At 37.0% G+C, this 21,779-nt stretch overlaps 1 protein-coding gene across 2 annotated transcripts; it reads left to right on the top strand.

Moving 5' to 3' along the window:
• Positions 1 to 3,343: 3,343 nt before the first annotated feature.
• Positions 3,344 to 19,582, top strand: LOC142351064 (uncharacterized). Of its 2 annotated transcripts, none has more exons than XM_075403144.1 (3): positions 3,344 to 3,475; positions 12,172 to 12,332; positions 16,649 to 19,582. In XM_075403144.1, the coding sequence occupies exon 3, from the start codon at positions 16,733 to 16,735 to the stop codon at positions 19,304 to 19,306; it is 2,574 nt and encodes an 857-aa protein (XP_075259259.1). In that variant the 5' UTR covers positions 3,344 to 3,475; positions 12,172 to 12,332; positions 16,649 to 16,732; the 3' UTR covers positions 19,307 to 19,582. The 2 variants fall into 2 exon arrangements, with proteins under 2 accessions (XP_075259259.1, XP_075259258.1); XM_075403143.1 differs by having other exon boundaries at positions 3,350 to 3,475; positions 12,159 to 12,332.
• Positions 19,583 to 21,779: the final 2,197 nt, after the last annotated feature.

The following is a 21,779-nucleotide window of genomic DNA, read 5'->3' as shown; positions in this document are numbered from 1 at the left end:
AAAGATTCATAGCTGTATATAAGCTAACATATAACCATATAACCACCATAAATGGTTTCCTTAAAAACCATAAACCGCCCATTAATGGCTTTCTTGAATACCATGAACCTTCCATAAATGGTTTTCTTGGATACCATACACATTCCATTTATGGCCATCTTGGATACCATAGAGTTAACATTAATGGTGATCTTAGATACCATAGAGTTTTCATTAATGGCTCTCTTGGATATCAAAGAGTTTTCATTAATGGCTATCTTAGATATCATAAACCCGATCACTTATGGTATCTTGGATACCATGGTAAGATCATACACAAAAAAAATTGGCCCTCCGTGGATGGAACCATAAATGATCTTAAGTATGGTATCTAAGATGGGCTAACCCTGGTGTAGTGTAACTACAGATGAGCAATAAGTTCGAAGAAAGACGAAGTATGAAAATGACTTGAAAACAAGATTTTTAAAAAATTAACAATGAAAATGTACAAAAATGCTGGTATTTCAAAACAGAAGATTGACCAATTACAAACGCTTATTCATTTTTACAAGTTTTCGATTTTTCTGGAGAGTTGATCTTGATTGCATGCGTACAAATTTCAGCAATGGATTCATGCAAACAAAATCCGGAAAAAATCAGATCTATCTAAATTGTGCTGGCTGACGCAAACGGGCAGAACGGTTAATTTTTTTTCAATTTCGAAGAGAATAAAGGAAGAATAACTGGCAACCCAGCAAATTTTCTCACTATCGTGATAAAGTGGCAAGCGATCTATGATATCCCATACAAAGGTACAACAATTAAAATTGAAAACTAATTTAGTGTTAGTTTACCAATCTTAATTTTGAAGAGCCGCAAAATGGTTCATCAAGCAAAAAGATCCGTATGAAATATGAATCTCGAATTGGTTGTCTAATTTGTCTTCACCGCTATTTACTTGAAAATGGAAATTATCCTCCGTGAACTTATCCTGAAAGAATAAAAATAAATTGAAAAAAAGGAAACGGAAACGGAAATTCTACCTAACACAATATTTTGAACAAAGAAAAACTAAAAATAACGCATATGCAAGGCCCTCCCACTTAATTTGAAAAACTATATTGGATTTCAAACAAATACTAAATTCGATTGATTTTCAGAAAGAAGAACAACTGTTAGTCCGAAAAATTTGTGTCGTTATAGAAAAACGAACAGCAGTAAGAAAAAATTCGATTAAACTGAACAATTGTTGAGTCCTTATAAAAACGACTTCAAATTATGAGGTAGTATCAATCTAAGTTGCAAAAAAAAGATTTCAGAGCAGAATCAAATATCAGTTCAGCATTAAAAAACAAAAATAGTTTTTAATTGAGCAAACCATTAAAACATATTACGCAAAATATAACCTTCATTGGACCTAGCCCTGACAAAAAGACTGGACCTAGATTGGGCCATCAATTGATTTGTGAGACCATTTAGAAAAACAATCGATCAAAAACACTTTTTAAAAAAGAAAATCAATGTCAGGTTCTCGCGAGTGAACAAAAAGCCATTAGTGAGAGAGCCAATTTTTGTTCAAATGCCAGTTTCTCATTTTTGTTAGAAAACAAACTAAACAGTTTAAACAAGACGCAAAAACCAATCGTTTTTTGCTCCACGTCTTGTTTTGGTGTAACCAAAAGCATCACATCAACTTGACTTCAAAAATGAGGAGAATGTGATGTGAGAACAGCCGGACTATTGAATTGACTCAAAGCAAAAATTAACTATGGCCTCACCTACCACTATGTAAATAAATGATACTACTAACTTCATTGTACCATTCAAAATGAAAAAGCGGACGGAGGGAACCTGTTAGACGGGAAAAAATATTGATAACATTTTCTCGGAAATTTTCCCAGGCTCCAATTCCAAATCAATTGTTTATAAAAAAATTTTAATAAAGATATTTACATTTTTTTTGATAAATGAAAGCATTTTGAAAAAAAAATCAAAACAAGGGAGGCATCTGGAAAAAGTGATCAAAATTAAAAGAATCACAGAATCTAATCTAGCACTTTTGATAGCACTCATAATGATAGCACTATAATAATTGGAGGTCTCAAGGAATCTTCTCAACACATCTTGAAAAAGTTTTTGTCTATTCATTTAGCAATCACATGGCAATCAAACACACTAGAAAAGATTCGAGACATAAGCAAAAGAATTCAGCAAAAAAATAGAGAATTGGTTCATTTGTTTCCTATCAAAATCCACCCTCTTCAACTTAATTTTTCACTTAAAAACAATACCCCCAAGACCAGACCACTCTACATAGAACATGAAAAACTAATCTAAGAGTCTGAAAAAGAGAAAAGAGAAAAAATACGCAAAAACAACAAAAATTGACATATTAGGCAAAAATGACTGAATTTAGCTAACTTTTGTCTACTAAAACAAAATTAAATTAATCTCAATCAGATCAGGAAGGTCAGTTAAACTAATTCCAACCAGAAAAAAAGACAAATGCCCCACAGAAAAAAGATTTGGAAAAGAACACAAAACAGCTAAAAACAAGTCTAAATCACAAATATTGCTGAATACTGCATCTAAAAGACTAACATATATTTTTGATGGTCAAAGATGCTCCTTGTGTAGTTATCTGTTCAAGAGGTTTAGAAAAACTCGTTCACCCGATAACAGTTATAGAAAATTTGCTTCAGAAATGCTTGTAAAAATTCTCTCGCTCAGCGAAAATTGCTTCACATCTAATATTTTTCTCGCCCTGAGAAATTTGGAGTAATCAGAAAATCACTCTTTCTTCTCTGAGGTCTCCAATTTTTTCAAGCGTTTGACCTAAGCAGTTTGTTTTTACGAGATAGTATTTAAATCGGTTTTAAATACACTCCAAAAAATTATCTCAAGACTCCACCCCAATACTATTCAAATTCTTTGATTTGTAAAAAATTTTTGTTGAAACTATGTAAATTGCATTAAAATGCCCCACCTGAACAAAAAAAATGATTCTGCCTGTCAATAACTTCTTCAAATACTTTCTTTTTTCGCTCTCTCAAAAAAAATGGTGTGACCAGGAGGAGTTCGCTCTCTTCTCTCTATTCTTCAATTTCTTAAGCGACGGTCGCCAACAAAGCCATAACATCCTCTCCGAAACCTAAATCTCGTCCCATCAATAATATTAATCTTTATTGAATCCTAACCACACGACAATTTTCGGAAACTATATGTATATTTATGTATGAATATTACTAATAAGTTACCATCAATACTTTTGAGACAGACGAGAGCCAAATACAACATGAAATCATACAGTTTTCTAAACAGTTAATCTTAATAATCATTAAAGCGGTATTCAAATAGTTTACACTGCAAATAGATAGCGCAAATATTCGATGTTAAGAAAGTTTTCTAGCTCGCAGTCTTCTGAAATTTGGTATGAATTCTAGTTAGTTCCGTCAAGAACATGGAGCTACATAACCAAACTGGAAAAACAGAAAAGGTAGGTGTTTTTTTTTCAAAAGTTTGGTGAGGAAAAGGGCGAATTTATATGATAGGTTGTCTGTTTTCTTGGTCGTCAGAGTTGTTTGCAAACATTTTAAGGTGTTCTGGAAATATAGCAGTGGCTGAAAATTGACGCTCTTCAAGATTTAAGTACATTTTTTTAGAAAACTGAACGCCATGCCAATTGGGGACTCTTCCTTTCTCCCCCAGAGATAAAAATCAAATAACCTTAACATAATTTTGCTGTACATTTTTTATTATAAAAGTGCCATTGCTTCAGTTTTAACCAATTTAAATAGGTTTGATAGCTTTTCTGTTGGATAAAGCGCTAAAAAATAAAATAAAATTTGATTTATTGGCCCAATATAGCCGATTTGATTTAAAAAAATATTATTATAGGTAAATTTTACCGCTGATGGCCACGATACTGGTCACTTTTATCTACCGCCGTGAAAAACAAAGTTTGAGGTAAGGACAACCAGTGACAACTCCAGTCTGTTAAATACTCCGTTCTAACAGTACCCCCGGTTGAGCGACCTTGGAAAACTTGGTAAGGCGGTAGTACGGCATCGTACAAGTCTTAGAAGAAAACCGTACAAACCTTTTTGTCAAATTTACTAAGGCGCCGTATTTCTAAGGTGCCGCAATAAGGCCGCATCACGATTAATAAGGTTCCGAACTAAGAAATTTGGCTACGGTGCAAATTTTGTAAGTTTTCCACTGCACCGTAAAAGTCTTAGTAAGTTTCAAAGTTTTTTCTAAGAGGGGGGATCAACCTGGGACACGGCTAAAGGTTAATGTCAAAAATTTCTAAGAAAGTCCAAAGTCCGTTGAAGACAGCCTAATTGGGCATCCATAAATGCATTTACTCAAATTGTTTTTTTCAAGAACGTCCAATTTAAATGGTATCCTACAAAAAATTCAGCGACAGTTCAATGGGAAGCACCAACTGATTATGAGGTACATTTTGCTCACCCATTGAGCGTATATATATATATATATATATATATATATATATATATATATATATATATATTGATCTAATTTTATACTCACAATCTAAAAAAGGCAAATAGCAACGGGTACAAGGGACAGTCGAACTTCTCACTGGGACATAAAAAATCACTATAAACACTGACGATCATTTCCGGAGGCAAAGACAGATGACATGATACTTTCATCTTAGTGTGGCTAGGCGACAAGAGTTTTAGCATCCAGTCACTGCACACTCAACGGCGTGCTGCCGTCAGTACTAAGCTGTTGTGTAAAGAAATATGTCTCACAATTGTTTTTTTCTTTCTCAGAAGTAGAATAACAAGGCAAGGCGCAACAATTCAGGAAGCAATCTACCTGAAGCAACTTCTAGATTATTTCGACATTCGTCAAAAGACCCAATAGCCCTTAGTCAAAATATAAGGAGTATTATCAAGCTTTGAGACAACCAAGTAATGTGCAAGAGAAACAAACAAGCACAGAGACTGTTGGGTTATGGACTTTCGCAAGCGGAATAAAAAGCGTTTTTAACTAAGTAAAAGAATTAATTTCTCAAAAATGAGAGAATAATAAAATGATATTTTACAGTAGAATTTAGAGATTTACAGGAGAGATCTGATTATTAGATCAAGATGGTGATTTGAATTTGGGGATGAAAAAGAGACTCAAAAATCAGCTGTATATATACCCATTATCAGTGTGAAAAAGTCAAGATGCAAAACTAATCTTAGCACCGTGATTTCTGGTGGGGGTCGCAAGGGTTACCCAATATGGTTTGCTTCTGCAAATCAGTCGCAAAGGGAACCATAAATGGAATGCATTTGCCCTTTTCTAAGAATTCATTCACAGTTCCGGAGATATCATCATCATTTAATACATGCTGGGAAGATTTTACATCACTTAACCTAAACCTAATAAAAGCTATCTAGATTCACCAATTTGAACCGAATATTGATTCTCAGCACCATTTCTTGACGATTCATTTATAGAATTTCTTTGATCGAAGTCATATTGCTTGTCTTTCTAATCTGGTAAGTCAAACTTTCTTTCTAATTCTCACTAAGTTTAAGACTATAGTTTGATCGATATTCTAACACCCCCACTCAAACTTGAGCTGATTGCGTAGAGTCTGCTCCCATCAAAACTGCTCTGAATGTTTTCACTTTCGAAACGGGTAAGGACTTTGTGAAGATGTCCGCTGCCATTTTGTCTGTAGGGACGTAATGAATTGAAATAGTCCCATCCTCAGTCTTGTCACGAATGAAGTGGAACTTTGTCTCGATGTGCTTGCTCCTCTTGTGCATGACTAGGCTTTGGCAAAGTCTGATACAACTTTGGTTGTCCTCTCCAATTGCTATTGGACATTTCTGTTGGATGCCAAAATCCTCTAGAAGTTGTTTCAGGTAGAGTGCTTCCTGAACTGCTGCTGCCATGCCCTGATATTCTGCTTCTGATGAAGAAAGAGCAACTGTGGCCTGCTTCTTGACACCCCAGCCGAGTTCTGCGCCACGTCCGTTGAGCTTGAAGTAATAGCCCGTTGTTGATTTTCTGTCGTTCACGTCTCCAGACCAGTCTGCATCACTTTCCCCCACTAAATCATAACTAGCCTCTTTTGTGTAAGTAAGTTTTAAACCTTTTGAGCCTTGAAGATATCGCAGAAGTCGTTTTCCGCACATCCAGTGTTGATTGGTAGGTGCATTCATGTGTCTGGACAGAATGTTGACTGTGAACATGACGTCTGGCCTCGTCTGTTTGGCCAGATACAGAAGTGATCCAACCAAGCTTCTGTAGATCCTCTGGTCCACTTCTTCTTCTCCGTTCTTTGCTGTCTGAAATTTCAAATTCAGATCAGCTGGAGTTCTTGAGGGTTTGCATTGATCCATTTGAAACCGCTCAAGCATTGTTTCTATGTAGCGTTCTTGGTCGACTGTGACTTTGCCCTCTTCTCGTCTGATTCTTAGACCCAGAAACCAGTGTAGTCTCCCTCTGTCTTCCATGTGAAAGGTTGCTTCTAGTGCCTTCTTGACATCAGAGACCACTGTCATACTTCTTGATGCTACTATGATGTCGTCAACCCAGACCAAGATGAAGGTGTGATCCTCTGCCTCTGATCTTGCAAACAAGCAGTGATCGTTCCTGCTTCTGGTGAACCCCTGTCTCAGAAGGAAGTTTGCCAGCTCTTTGTACCAGTTGTTAGCAGCCTGTTTCAAACCATAAATTGATTTATTTAGTCGACATACTAACTTCTCCCCATCTGATCCGCTTTTTACAAACTCCGGTGGCTGTTCCAGATACACTTCTTCCTCGATTGGTGAGTGCAGGAAGGCAGTCTTGACATCCAATTGGTGAATCACATGGCCCTGCTTCGCTGATAGCTGAAGTAGAATCCTGAATGTCTCTGGCTTACAGGTAGGCGCAAAAGTCTCAAAGTAGTCCAGTCCTTCCACTTGTTTGAAGCCTTTTGTCACATAGCGCGCTTTGTATTTGTCCACTTGACCACTGGGTCCCAATTTCACTTTGTAGACCCATTTGCCCGGTATGACGTCCCTGTCTGTGGGTGGTCTCACTAGGTTCCAAGTCTCGTTGTCTTGGAGTGCCTTGACCTCGTCCTTCATTGCCCGGTGCCACTGGTCCCAATCGTCACCTTGCTTGGCTTCGTAGACTGTTTTGGGTTCCACATAGTCATCCTCAGTCACAGCAAGATGGGTCCTGACTTCTCCAAAAAATTGCGGAACATTCCTTGCTCGTGTCCCTCGTCTGGGCTCTGCTCTGTCCGCGTGTTCCAGTGCATCTTCATTGAAGCCAACTGTCTCTAACTGTGAGAAGTCTTCTGTGTCACTGTCTTCCAGTGAATCTGAGTCTCTGTGACTCCCTCTTGTTGCAGTAGATTCTTCATCTAGTGCTGTTTCTCCAACAACCGAGGCCTCTTGTCTCAGTGTTGTTTCTGGAGTATTAACGCTCCCTGCGTCATGCCACTCCTCTTTTATTGCAGTAGATGTGTCCTGTCGTTCTCTGTTGTCATCATCTTGATGATCATCATCTGGGTGCCAGATTCCCAGTTCCGACCCATCATCTAGTAGGTCAGCCGTTTCTTTGTTGTCAGGGATTGAGCCCACTTCAGACTCCTTGATGATCACATCTCGAACTGCCATCACCTTGCGTGTGTTGGGTATGTACACCAGGTATCCGTTTTCTCCTTCAGTGTAACCCACAAACTTTCCTTCCAGTGCCTTGGGTTCAAGTTTGCTGACTTCTCTGTCCCTCTTCCTCATGAAGACCGTGCAACCAAAAATAGATAATTTACTAATTGAAAGCTTAGGTTTTATACCTCTCATCAGCTCTGCTGGGCATTTTTCTTCTCCTCGTCTCACAACCAAGTTTCTGATCCTTGCTGCGTGAAGAATTGCTGCTCCCCACGTCATCCTGGGAAGTCCTGAGTCAATGAGCAAACATCTTGCCATCTCCAGGGGTGTCCTGTTGCACCTCTCAGCTAACCCATTCTGTTGTGGCGTCTCTGGTATGGTCTTTTCCTGTAGAATGCCTGCATCTAAGCAGTACGTCTTGAACTGCTCTGAGAGAAACTCCTTCGCATTGTCTTGCCTCAGCTTCTTGGGCGTCCCCACATTGAGAACAAATTTCTTCAGGCTGGCCAGTGCTTCACTCTTTGCCTTGTCCACAAACACAAACTTCCACAAACACAAACTTCGTGTACTGGTCTGCAAACACTATGCAGAACCGGAACCCTGACAGTGACTCTACTCTGAAAGGTCCCATCACGTCTGTGAACACCCTCTCCAGCTTCTCTTCTGCTTGGGTCTCTGCCACTCGTGGTATTGGAGTCTTTGTGATCTTGGCCAATGCACACACATTGCATACATCATCGAGTTCCCCCACTGTCTCTGGTGCATTCCTGACCACATCAGCTTGATTCAAATGACCCAATCGTCTGTGCCACTTCCTTGCACTGTCAAGTTTTACGCTGTTGGAACTCATCTTGAATTCTAGAACGCTGCAGGGTAAGTAAAACAAATTATTTTCTTGTGTTAGTTTTACCCGAGTTCCCTTCTGGAGTTTCATGCAGCTGTTTCCTCTCTCGAAAGTGAAGCTATGTCCCCACTCCGTGCATCTTGAGACTGATGGGAGGTTTGAAGAATAGTCCGGCACACACAGAACATTTTTGAGTTCGCATTGGAATTCCCCTTTGTTTGAGGGTATGCTGATCCTCACACAGCCTCAGCCCATCACTCTGGAAGCCTCTCCGTTGGGATTTCTGACCACTGATTGAATGGGCACAAAGTCCAGGAACGCATCGATGTTCGTCACTATGTGATCTGTACAACCACTGTCCACTAGCATGCCTGTTGTCTTCCACTGGGTAAGAGCTACCCAGCATTCCTCGTCTGGTGTAGCCAATGTTGGAACCATTGCCACTGACTCATGTTTGCCTCCATCTCTTTGTCTCTTGCATGCCCTGTCTAGGTGACCCTTCTCGCCACACTTGCTGCATTGTGCTGTCTCCTTCTTCCTGCAGTCCTTGGCAAAGTGTCCAGGGATCCCACACACAAAGCAGTTTCCTTTCTTGGGTCCCTTCTTGAAGTCACGCTTCACTGCCAGTGCCACTGAACCACTTTGTCCCTTGTGTCTCTGCACCGTGCTCTCATGAAAGTTCTGCAGCCTTTTCCTCAACTCTGTGAAGTTCATTGCCGGGTTGAAGCTTTCCTGTATAACAAAACTTTCATACCTCATTGGCAGACCATTGAGGACCAAGGCGTTGAAGAGGGTCTCTGAGATTGCTTCCCCTGCTTCTTGTAGCCTTGTGAGCAACTCCTGTCCTCTGATGAAGAAGCTGTCCAAATCCTCAGAATCCTCGAGTTGCAGTCGAGCAAGCTGTGCCACTAAAGTCACCACTGTCGGCGTCTCCACACTCTGAAATCTCTCTTGCAAAAACTTCCAAGCCTTTGCTCCATCTCCAATGCCGTCACCACACATTGTTCCGTTTCAGCTTGATGTCTGCAACTTCCTTCTCATATGCATCCTTCAGCACCTTGTGGTTCTTCTTCTCATCATTGGTTGCCCCATTAGCCAGTGGCGCAGGCTCATTGGGTTGCTCCTCTGTCCCCAGTAGTGATTTGTAGAGTCCCTTCGTCTGCATCGTCGCCACAAACCTTGTGCTCCAGATTGAAAAGTCCTGTGCCTTTCCTGTGTAGGTCAGCAGCTTCACTGTCTGTTGATCCATTGAAGTTTGAGCAGGCAAAACAGTTGTGAAAAGAAAAGGTACTAAGCAGAAAAGGACTATGACTGTCAACAACAAATTGGTTTTGTTTTGGAAATCAATTTTATTACTTAGAAAATTGCTGGGCCCATAACCTGTTGGGTTATTGACTTTCGCAAGCGGAATCAAAAGCGTTTTTAACTAAGTAAAAGAATTAATTTCTCAAAAAAGAGAGAATAACAAAATGATATTTTACAGTAGAAATTAGAGATTTACAGGAGAGATCTGATTATTAGATCAAGATGGTGATTTGAATTTGGGGATGAAAAGAGACTCAAAAATCAGCTGTATATATACCCATTATCAGTGTGAAAAAGTCAAGATGCAAAGCTAATCTTAGCACCGTGATTTATAGTGGGGGTCGCAAGGGTTACCCAATATGGTTTGCTTCTGCAAATCAGTCGCAAAGGGAACCATAAATGGAATGCATTTGCCCTTTTCTAAGATTTCATTCACAGTTCCGGAGATATCATCATCATTTAATACATGCTGGGAAGATTTTACATCACTTAACCTAAACCTAATAATAGTTATGTAGATTCACCAATTTGAACCGAATATTGATTCTCAGCACCATTTCTTGACGATTCATTTATATAATTTCTTTGATCGAAGACATATTGCTTGTCTTTCTAATCTGGTAAGTCAAACTTTCTTTCTAATTCTCACTAAGTTTAAGACTATAGTTTGATCGATATTCTAACAGAGACACAGAGTTTCTTTTCTCTATTCATTCGCACTCAGCGTATTTGCGCTCCGAAACAAAAACATTAAAGCGCTCACTTTTGTGAAATGTTAAGCACAACCAGCAATGAAAGCATTCAGAAACAATTTTTAATGAGAGCACATTTTCCATAATCACCTCAGCCATAAGTGGTGAGCTGGGAATCGGGTTCAAAGTCTATCTCAGAAAAAAAAACTTTGACTTTTTAATTGTAAGATTTAACAGAACGACGTAACTAAGCACTGAACATTCAATTTAACGAAAAGAATAAAAAGAAATATAAAATTCTTCCGGGATCGATAATTTTTCCAGGCAATCTGAATTACATAACTATAAAAGAGAATATATTTGATGTTCCATTGCCCTGCCGGAAGTGCAAAGATTTCAGGAGATAAGAAAAAGCGAACGATGTTTTGTTAGATTTCAGACGGTCAAGCAATCATATATAAAGATGCTACGATAGGATTCGAATTTTGATGTCTCTCACTGAAGAGGGTGTTTATAGGTTATTAAAAACCCCAGATCATTCATCGTCAAGATATTGTTATCGGAAATCTCCTGCAATTCTCGTCCTGTAAGTATCCATCAGTGCCCAGGTAGAGGACCAGATCCAAATTGACTTATGATCAGACTTTCCAGACCCAAATTATCTTTGATCAGACTTTCCAGACCGAAATTATCTCTGATCAGACTTTCCAGACCGAAATTATCTCTGATCAGACTTTCCAGACCGAAATTATCTCTGATCAGACTTTCCAGACCCATATAACCTCTGATCAGACTTTCCAGACTGAATGAGTCCTGATCAGACTTTCCAGACCGAAGGAGTTCTGATCAGACCATCTCCAGACCATGGCCCAGACTCATATTCAGACCATTGTCCAGACCTCAATCAGACTATGATCAGGCCCAATTTCAGACGCAAGTAACCCCGATCAAACCCAAGTGCGCTCAAACAGGTTATGATCAGACCCAATTGCGCTCGAAGTCGCTTCTGATCAGACCCAAGTGCGCTCGAAGAGGTCACGACCAGACCCAGTTGCGCTCGAAGTCGCCTCTGATCAGACACAAGTGCGCTCGAAGAGGTTATGATCAGACCAAATTGCGCTCGAAATCGCCTCTGATCAGACCCAGGTGCGTTCGAAGAGGTTATGATCAGACCCAATTGCGCTCGAAGTCGCTTCTGATCAGACCCAAGTGCGCTTAAAGAGGTTATGATCATAAGTCAATTTGGGTCCGGACCTCAACCTGGGTGAGTCATCATCACTTAGAGCTCACATTGGAGGCGATTGTAGCGGAAATACATATGAAACAAAAACTTAATGCTCGATATTTCAATTTCGTTGAAATTTAATGGATTTTTTAAACAATCATTTATGGTTCTACCCGTGTTAATGGCTTAATTGCAATTTGTTTGTTCTCGGCAAGTAATCAGAATGAAATCCTATGAAAAAGAAAGAACAGAAGAGTAATTTGAACTGCAAAATAAAGCAATTTCCGATGCATATCATAGACGAAAAAAAACTTTAGGTGAATAAAATTATTAGTTTGCGCCAAGTGTCAAATACTTCATAACGGGCTAATTTTTGAAAAAAAAATATTTTGCAATTCTGTGATTCTGTGTATTAGCTTATTGATGGTTGTACCTTTAATTGCAGTTTAGCATTTCAATTGTCAGTTCTAATTTTTCAGGATTGTCATTTAGATGGCGATACGTGTCAAGCGGATCAACTCGATCCAAAAAATACTCAAACAAGTTTCACATCTACTTTCGAGAACGTCTCAAACAACGATGGCTCATATGACGACAAGAAACCAGAAGTTACCAAGATTTTCAAAGAAATTGGCGAAGAACTCAACAAAAAAGTGAGTTTTATTTTTTTCATAGTTCGTCGATTCAAAACGTACGAAACTATCGGTATGACCGCTATTCGTAGGACCAAAATGACGAACGCTTTTACAGTTTTTCTTTATTTTGTATCGTTGTTATGGTCTTTCGATCTAGTTAATGAACGATAAGTTTGGTTTCCGATCACCAAATTCATTATAAAATTTCTCAACAAAATATTTTAGTGGGATCTTATTCATGGTCAAAGAGAAAGATGTATTTTTAATGGCTGTCAACCAATGTTGAATCTTTCAGCAATGTTTTTAAAACACGGGTTAAAAACAAATTCTAAATTTGTCTTCTAAATTCTCAATTCTAAACTAGATCTGAAAATGATCCATGGACAAATTTCATTAAAAATTGGGCGTCTTTAAAATCAAGAAAGAGCAAGTGAATTTGACGAGAGTAAAATTCTACCATAACATTTATACGAACAAGTCCAAATTTTCGAAAGTAAACACATACGATTTGTTAAATTTGAAACAGAACATGCGAGCAACTATTTGTTTATTAATTCGAGTATACCAAAGTTTTCCAGGTTCTGAAACCTATAATCCTAAAGTTTTCTATTCCATGGAACAAGTTTGTGTTGGTCTATGGAACGTGTGAGTTTCATTTGTCGTCTGTCTACACAGGCTAAGGAACCACAGGAAATTCTATCTTTTTCAGAACGTCCCAAAAGAACAAACTATGCCCAGACAGACACACTTTTATAAACAAGGCGTATACCCAGACTCCTGCACGATCAAAGACATTTGTTCGCCTTTCCTGCGTTTAAAATACCATTCAAAGGACTTCATTTACCAGATTTTCGGGCGCTCAGAATTTTTCTTTTTTCTTCGTGCATTCGAGAGCGCATTATATTTGGACTTGATAGCGTTTCTGTCCAGAAGTGCGTGCGTTTTTGACTGGATTAAGCTGGTGTACTAACTACAATTATTCGTTCATAGTTTTTGCTGTAACTTCAGCGTTGTCCCACGATTTTAGAAATAAACAAGGCGGCTCCGTAATGTGCGATCGCACATAAGGTTCCGACCCCACTCGTCCACAATTTGGCATAATTGTCTACCATATGAGGAACAGATGGAAAAACACAAAAAATTCAAGTATTTTTCAAAAAAAAACTCGTGTATGAACAAAAAGATAGCCTCCAAAGCAAATAACTCAGTGGAGTAAAAAATGATACATTAGATTGATGAGATATGCCGATATTAAGAAAGCGAGCGAAGACGAACGGCAAAATCAAACAACAAACATTAATTACATCAAAAAATTTATGTCCGTTTTAAATAGCAAAACTTAATAACAAAGTCAAAATAGCGTAAGATAAAACTGAAAATAAACCAAAATAACTTGTAATTCACCAGACAAAATTGGTTATTCAAAAGTTCATAATAAAGCTTGGTAACAATTAGACAAAAAAGAACAGAAACTTTAAAGTAAGAAAATTCGAGGAATTTAAAAAAAAACAATTAATTTCAAAGTAATGAAAACCATTAGGAATCAACTAAAATATCCCACAGGTTACAATCACCACAGCTTCTATAGAAGAGAATTAACTCTTGGTATTCAATTTTTTATGCAGTTACAAAAAGAAGAACAAATAGACAATAATCTCAAACTCAATTAAAACTTGCCAGAAAAAGCTTTGGAAAAAAGCCATACTTTGGCCACCAAAATATGTTCTATTGCACCTTCGTCGAACAACGATAACGTATTATTGGGCCGCTCATTAATGAAAATGAGCAACAATTAGACAAAAAAGAAAAAATGCAAAAATATGTAATACTTTTTTTTTCGAAAAAAATTTATTTCCAAAGACATAAAAGCCATTAATTACAAAAAGAAAAATTTGAATAGGTTCGTCCATTCTTCCAAAGGAAACAATTCAGACCCGCAATTATCCAGAATTTGTTTTACGACTACAAAATGAACGTCAAATATGACAAAAATCAAAAATTTCATTTACTTTTTTTTGTGAAAAAACCGTTTGGAAGCCAGTAAAGTCATAACGAATTCTCTTAAAATATTAGATTTTGTGACAGCAATCCCTTTTGACACCTTCCCTTGAAATGTATTATGTGAACTCTCATTAATGAAACTAGGTAACAATTGACCAAAAAGAAAAAAGCAAGATTATGTAATACTTGTTTTAATCGAAAAAAAGTTTATTTCCAAAGACATGAAAGCCATTAATTACAAAATGAAAAAATTGAATAATTTCCTTTAATATTTCATAACAACCCCGCGAGACCTGCAATTATTCACAACAAGTCTTAAGTCTTCAGAAACACGTCAAATATGACAAAAATCAAAAATTTATTGACTTTTTTTGTGAAAAACCCGTTTCGAAGCCAGTAAAATCATAACGAATTCTTTAAAAACATTAGATTTTGTGACACCAATCCCTTTTGACACCTTCCCTTGACAAAAATAATGTCATCTTTAACCTTTGATAAACGAGTCCAGGTAACAAACAGACAATAAAAGGAACAAAATTGCGAAGTTGAATTTTTTTTTTATTTTGGAAAACAATTGTTTTCAAAGTCATGAAAGCCATTATCTATCTTCGAATATCAAAAAATAGGCTCATCTGCTCTTCCAGGAAAAGCCAATCAAACCGGGTCATTGTACAGGAAATTAAATACGACTAAAAAGACAAAGTAAAAACGGCAGTTAAAGACAAATAAAAAATTCAATTAAATTTTTCGAGAAAGTACTGTCGAAGCGGTAAAGAACCGCAATCTATATCGTTAAGAATTCAAATATTATCAATTGTGCGTTTTTTTGAACGCGAAAAATGTGATATATGAACTGACAATTACGTGATAATTTGACAAAACCAGAAAACATGAAAAAAGGGGCAAATAAATAAAAATTAAAAAAATTGTGAAATCTAGTAGTATCAAAGCCAGAACACCATAACCTAAGGCGTAAAACCGCAATAAAGACTGAATTTGAACTCAGCAAGAAGATGGAGCGCTCTTTGATGGCTGACACTAAGCTACAACTTGACCAAATTAAGAGAAAAATGGAGGCAAAGTTCAATAAGCCATTTTTTATTTAAAAATCAATTGTTTTAAAAGTCAAAACGACCATAAGCTTTCAAGCAATCATTTATATAAATTAATTTTGGGATAATTAGGAAGAAAATAGGACCTATCACCAGTGAGGTTTGATTTGAAGAGTTCTGTTAGTTAAATAATAAAAAAAAAAGATCGAATTTTTTTTTTAAAAAAACTGACTGACGACAATCCGAATTATTTTTGGATTGTAACGGTCCAAGTTGGGTAGAGAACTAGTTCTGCTAATGCTGACTGTCCATTAGGAATATTTAATTTTTGGAATGTCATTGATGTAGATATTTTGTTAGTTAAAAAACAAAAAAAAATGCTGCGTTTTTGATAATCAACGAATAAAAATAGCAAAAAACGGCAAAGTTTTATTTACAGAGCACTCTCAACGGAAGTTGAAGTGGAATTAGCCCCTTTTTCAGTCTACAAAGCTTGTATTAGTGGTGTTTGGGTGTGCACTTCCTGCACATTTAATCAGACTGGACTAAAGAAACTTATTTCGTGCTGTTTTTGATGAAAAAGTCTGAAATTTGTGAAATATTAAGCCGAATTTGTGCCGAAAAAAAATTCAATGAAAATAGCCGACAATATATTTTGTCTTTAAACGTAAAATCAACAAGATTTTCTAGAAAAATGTTATTAAATTTCATCAATTTCATGTTATAAAATTTCATTCAAAAATTCCGAAAAAATGTGAATGAAATCAACGGAATTCACTCTTTTTTCTCTAAATTTTAAACCTCGATATCTCCCTGTCAAAAACGAAAATCAAAAAAAAACATTTTAATTCCATATTCTACGCTGGACAAGCTTTCTAATGATACCAGTCTCAACTCTCTACGATGAATATATCGATCGGCCAAAATTGACTGAACAAAAAAAAACCCATTTGAGTATATAGTTCCTCCCCCCTCACGAGGGGTCGGAACAAATAGGGCGCTTGAGGTCTTCTAATCTGAAATTAATTGAGATTTTCTAATCTGAAACCTTTCACTTGATCTAGCACCTTATTAGTAGGGCTGAAAAAGCACTAAGGTTCTAATTTTCTCAAAATAAATATTACAAATAAAGTTTTTTGTCCTGCGCTTAGGTCACTTTTTATTCAGATTGTCTGGTAATATCGATTTTTTTCTTGAAATTCAGCCTGAGTGAAATTCAGCCTGTAATCACGCGCGCAGAAATACAATTTTTTCAAACTTGTCCTTTTTTCTGTTTTGCAGGTTGTGATAACTTTGTTTGATCCAGTTAAATATTTATGCGATGCAAGAGCCAACGAAGTAGGAACCCTTCTGCGATTGATCTATATGAAGGAAAAGGATAAATGTGATATTATGAAAACTTTCCACAAATTTTTCTGGGATTGCATTTATCTTTGTCTTTTCTCGCACAAAGTTAACAGCGTCGCTTTCTGGCAGCGTATCTTGCACAGGATTCCGTTCGTCAAGATCTGTTCAGACGCGGTTCGAGCTGAAAACGCTCCCAGTCACTTATTTGACCCGATGGCTGTCGATTTGACGAAAAGCAGATTGTTCCGCGAAAGAGGACCTGGGGTTTTCAATTTGTTCGATATTCTCATGAGACCAGTCGCGCATTTGCCCTCATTTGATGCGCTGGTGCTTAATCATAGAATGTCTCCAGAATCTATGAAACCTCTGCAAAATCGTTTACTCTATTCACTTTGTGTAGCGGCTGGGGGCTGTAAACAGTCCAAAAAGACTGACATGGAACGTTTTTTGGCCACTTTTGTGCTTGATGGAAATTTACGACTTGATCGGGGAAGAAATGAGTTGGATATTGTAAGCCAATTGTTTGTTGATCAAAATTTAGCAATGCACGCCGATAATTTTAGTAGTCGAAGTTTTCTCGATGAGTCGAATATTACTGTTGTGGATTACCTTTTGTATATCTGCAAATATTCTGTATCGCCAGGCAACCATCCTCTGATTTTCACGAGAGCCAAAAATATGTTACTGGATTGTTTGGAAAATAACCAAGATCCAGAAATCATTGACGTTGCCTTAAATGCAATTTGGTGCCTCAGTTTTTTCTACTCGAATCGAGTATTAGTAAAGCGGCGCATGGTCTCAAATTTGGAAGCTCTTCAGAAGCACAGCAACAGCCAAATTGTTGATAAAACAAAGATTTTACTCAAAATCCTGCGCGACGTAGACGGTACAGATCCGGGCGTCAAAGAAGTTGATGTGGTGGAAAATTTTGCGACGGCCTTCGAAATTTTAGAAGATCCTGACACTTCTAAAGAAGAGAAGGAGGAAGTATTAGAGGTGGTGGAAAAAATTAGAGAACTTTGTCAAAATTGCAAGAAATTTGGGAGGTTGAATAAATCTTTGACTGCGCTTACCAAAGCGATTGATGAAATAACGTTTTCGGTTGGTGACATTTTGGTACAGAACGGATTGCATGAAGTGTTGACCAAGCAATTTTTTGAAGACTTAACTGATGAACAAATTTCAAATCATCTTCACAGTTTATGGAAATTAACTTATTTGGCATCAAGCAATTTTGGGGAACAATTGCTGCAGAGGAATTTTTGCAGCCGTTTAATTGATTATCTCGAACGTCAAAAAGATGCGCCCGATTTCAACCAAGGAGAAATCTATAAAAATTCGTTTATGATTTTATTTAGACTTGTTCTGTTCACTGAAAATGCCAGTCAATTCTTGAAGCCGTTGCCATTAGCGAAACACTTCAAAATCGCTCTTGATTCAGCGAATGATTCGACTAGAAAAATCGTTGAAAGTGCTGTTGCACTTGTACTGTCTTCCGCAACAATTTCAAGTGATCGTCCATCTTTGGAGAGTATAGGATTTAAAAGCCCTGATTTTGTTCCTTTCTACATGGGGCACGTTGCCAAGTATACTACAAAATACGGGTTTTATAATAGCGGAGTTGTAGCATATCTGGATTCGTTGAGTTATCTGGCAACAAACGAAAAATACGCCAAAGAATTGATCCAGAATAATGTGTTGGGGTTGTGCTGGCATCTAATACAAGGTGCGCCACCCGAGGCTTGCCTGATCAAGGCTCTCGAACTGATGTGGACTCTGGCTTTTACTCAACAAGATGCCATCAAAAAGTGTCCTGCAATGTTGTTCAGATTAAATTGTCTGGAACAACATCATAACTCAGAAGTTGTTAAACACGTTAATAGTATAAAAACGGCTTTGAACATACCAACAAAAGAGTCAAATACAGAAACACACGTGATGGTAAGTTACTGCTGGAGTCAGAAGCAGGAGGTCCACCGCCTCTCAAATGCTCTCAAAGAAGCTGGCAAAAATGTCTGGATCGATGTGGAAAAAATGGAAGGCGACACTTTCCAAAGAATGGCCGAGGGTGTTGAAAATGCTCACGTCATTATCTGCTGTACCTCCGAAGACTATTTCAACAGTTATGCTTGCCACAAGGAAGCCGGATACGCTGGAAGTCTAAAGAAGAACATTATCTTTGCCAAATTCCAGGAAAACTACAAACACACGGGATGGCTTGGGTTACTTCAGGGCGCAGAACTGTACTATGACATGCTGGCGGAAAATGGGAATAAATTTGACGACCACGTTGCCTCAATTTTGGCAAGAATTTCAAAGTTTGAAGGGGAAAAGAAGACACAGCACAAGCCGACTCCAGTTGTCAAACCTGTTTATTGGTGGGAAAAACTTGGGATACAAAAAGATGCTTCCCATAAACTAGTCATGGACGGGTTTTCAGATAAGGAAATTATTGAAGAGCTGCGACGACTTAAAGAAGAATGTCCCGGTCATTTTCTCGAATTTTGTCGGCAAGATTTGAAAATGACCTCGCCTGACGAAATTGTACGTTTTAATCTTATGCTCAGATCTGGAGCAAATAATGCCATATAAAAATAACTAAATGGAGTAAACCAAATGAAGAATCAAGCGATATTTAACAATTATCATCAATCTTGCATCAGTTTGTCCGATTGCTTGTATAGTAATCCATCATTTTTTCATACTGATAAACTAATATTTTATTATACAAGGTCTTTAAAACCATCTGTTCAAAATTAAAATTCCTTAGAAAAACCCTGCCCTCACAACTCTTCGCAAATGATGGTGGAAATAATGACAAAAAGTAAAATTGGTGAAAAAAAGTTCGAAGAATAACTTGCTTGATCCGTTCCCAAATAGTTATTGAGGGGATGAAGCAATTATTAACTCGCTACAGTCTGTTCAAACAGTCTGTTCAAAATTTTTTTTCTAGTTTAAACATCTGTTTATCCTGTGACCAATTCAAGTCCGTCTACGCGTATTCAGTGATAACTTCGAGCAATTTGCCTACTAAAATGAGAAATCAAGCGCCCTGTGGAAACAGAATTTTTATCTCCTGAAATAAAATCCAAACAACAGACTGAAAAACGTAAACCTACTGTATTTGACCAGCAGATCAATGCCAGCCAAGAAGACAAACAATCGCGAAATAAACTAAAATAATCAAACAAAATAAACAAAAGAATAATTGGTAAAACTCTTGAAGTTTTTACCCTAAAAGCCGAAATTGATCCATTTAAATATAACCAACACATGCAGAGGCCTTACACTATTGCAAATTTAAAAAAAACAATAGCAAATTTTACTGAAATGTTGCCAAGAATCGTATTACAGGACAAAAAATTGCCAGGGATTGCTAAAACTCGTGATAATGAATTGAAGACCATCTCATTGCGACCGAAAATTAAGCAATAACGTATTAGCAAACCGTAGAGGAGAATCCTTAGCCCCTGAGGCTGGAAAAACTCAAAAAATGACAAATTTTTGAAAAACTCAAAAAAACGTCTGAGTTTATCAAGAATTTTCACATATCCCCATTCCATTTCCAGAACAAACTGCAATTCATAAAACCCATCAAGAGGATCTCTGGCCACTGAGGAAGAAAAAACTCAAAAATTCGAAAAAAACCAAACAAGAAAACTAAATTTTTATTTAAAGTGATTGTTAAAACCAGTTAAATTGAAATGTTGAAAACCATCTCAATTCAAACAAAACCTATCAATAACTTTGTATCCAACACTAGAGAAGTTTCCCTGACCTTGAGGCTGGAAAAACTCAGAAAATGACAAAACTTAGCAATCGTTCGAAAGAAATGGCAAAATTTATCTTAAAAATTGACAAAAATTTTTGATATAAAATTGAAAAAGAATGATCACCGTTGGAAACTTTTCATTAGCTTATTACCACACCCAAGAGGAGGCTCCTTGGCCTCTGAATCTAGAAAAACGCGAAAATGACAAATACTTCAATAACTCGAAATAAAATTGCTAATTTTATCAAAAAAATGCCTAAAATTTCGAAACTAAAAAGTTTAAAACTCCTCCATTGCCATTATAAACTATGCAGTAACTTATTACCAAACTCTAGAGGAGGCTCCTTGTCCACTGAGCTAAAAAAAACTCAAAAAACGACAAAATTTTAGTAGCCAGAAAAATGGCTAATTTCAAAAGAATTATGAAAGTGCGGTACATAGAAATGTTGAAAACTATTTCATTTGCCGCTAGAAAGTATGCGGTAACCTATTATCACATCGGGAAATTTCAAAAAATGAGAAATCTTTCAAAAGAAAACTTAAAAATAGAAAAAACTAGTACCGTTTTTCTTGTTTTTAATTGCAGTATCAAAACACATAGCTTAAAAAATGGCCACAAAAATTATGGAAAGCTGCAGAAGACCTCTATCAAAGTTGACAGACGTCAAAGCAAGACTGATCGAAAAACTCGGAAAATGCCGAAAATGAAAGATCACACTATTTTGGGATCAAAAACTCATAAAAAGAGGCATATTAAACTTGAATTAAGTCCTTACCAGGTACCATACTACTGAAATCAACTAAAAGAAAACTAAGGGCATCATTGAGCCTCTAATCAAACTTAGTGCCCACTGGGCGGTCCTCACCTGTCTATCTCGTTTTGAAAGATCAAAGTCATCGAAAAATGTGCAACATTATCTTGAACGACAATTCCTGAAATTCATAGCACGACAATTTCTGACATACAAACAAAGAATTGAAAAGAAGGCATAAAAATACTTGATGCGACCAGAAGATCATTTGAGCAATGCCACCAAAAAAACAAAATCAAAGTGAAAAACTAAAATAATCAAACAAAAAAAATATAATAAATGTTAGAACTTTTTCAGAGTTTTCACCCTGAAATCCCAAGCTCATTTACTTATTTATAACCAGTAACCCAATTAAAATCTTTAAAAGAAAGGGTAAAAAAGATAGAAAACGTCGAAAAATATGAGAAATGAAAAAATTTTAAATTGCAAAATTTGAAGAAATCTTCTTAGTTTCGCATATTTAAAATGTTCAAAAGCAGTT

The sequence above is a fragment of the Convolutriloba macropyga genome, chromosome 12, assembly GCF_964194025.1.
Source record: "Convolutriloba macropyga chromosome 12, txConMacr16.3, whole genome shotgun sequence".
Taxonomy (NCBI): domain Eukaryota; kingdom Metazoa; phylum Xenacoelomorpha; order Acoela; family Convolutidae; genus Convolutriloba; species Convolutriloba macropyga.
This window is presented reverse-complemented; position numbering and strand designations above follow the sequence as displayed.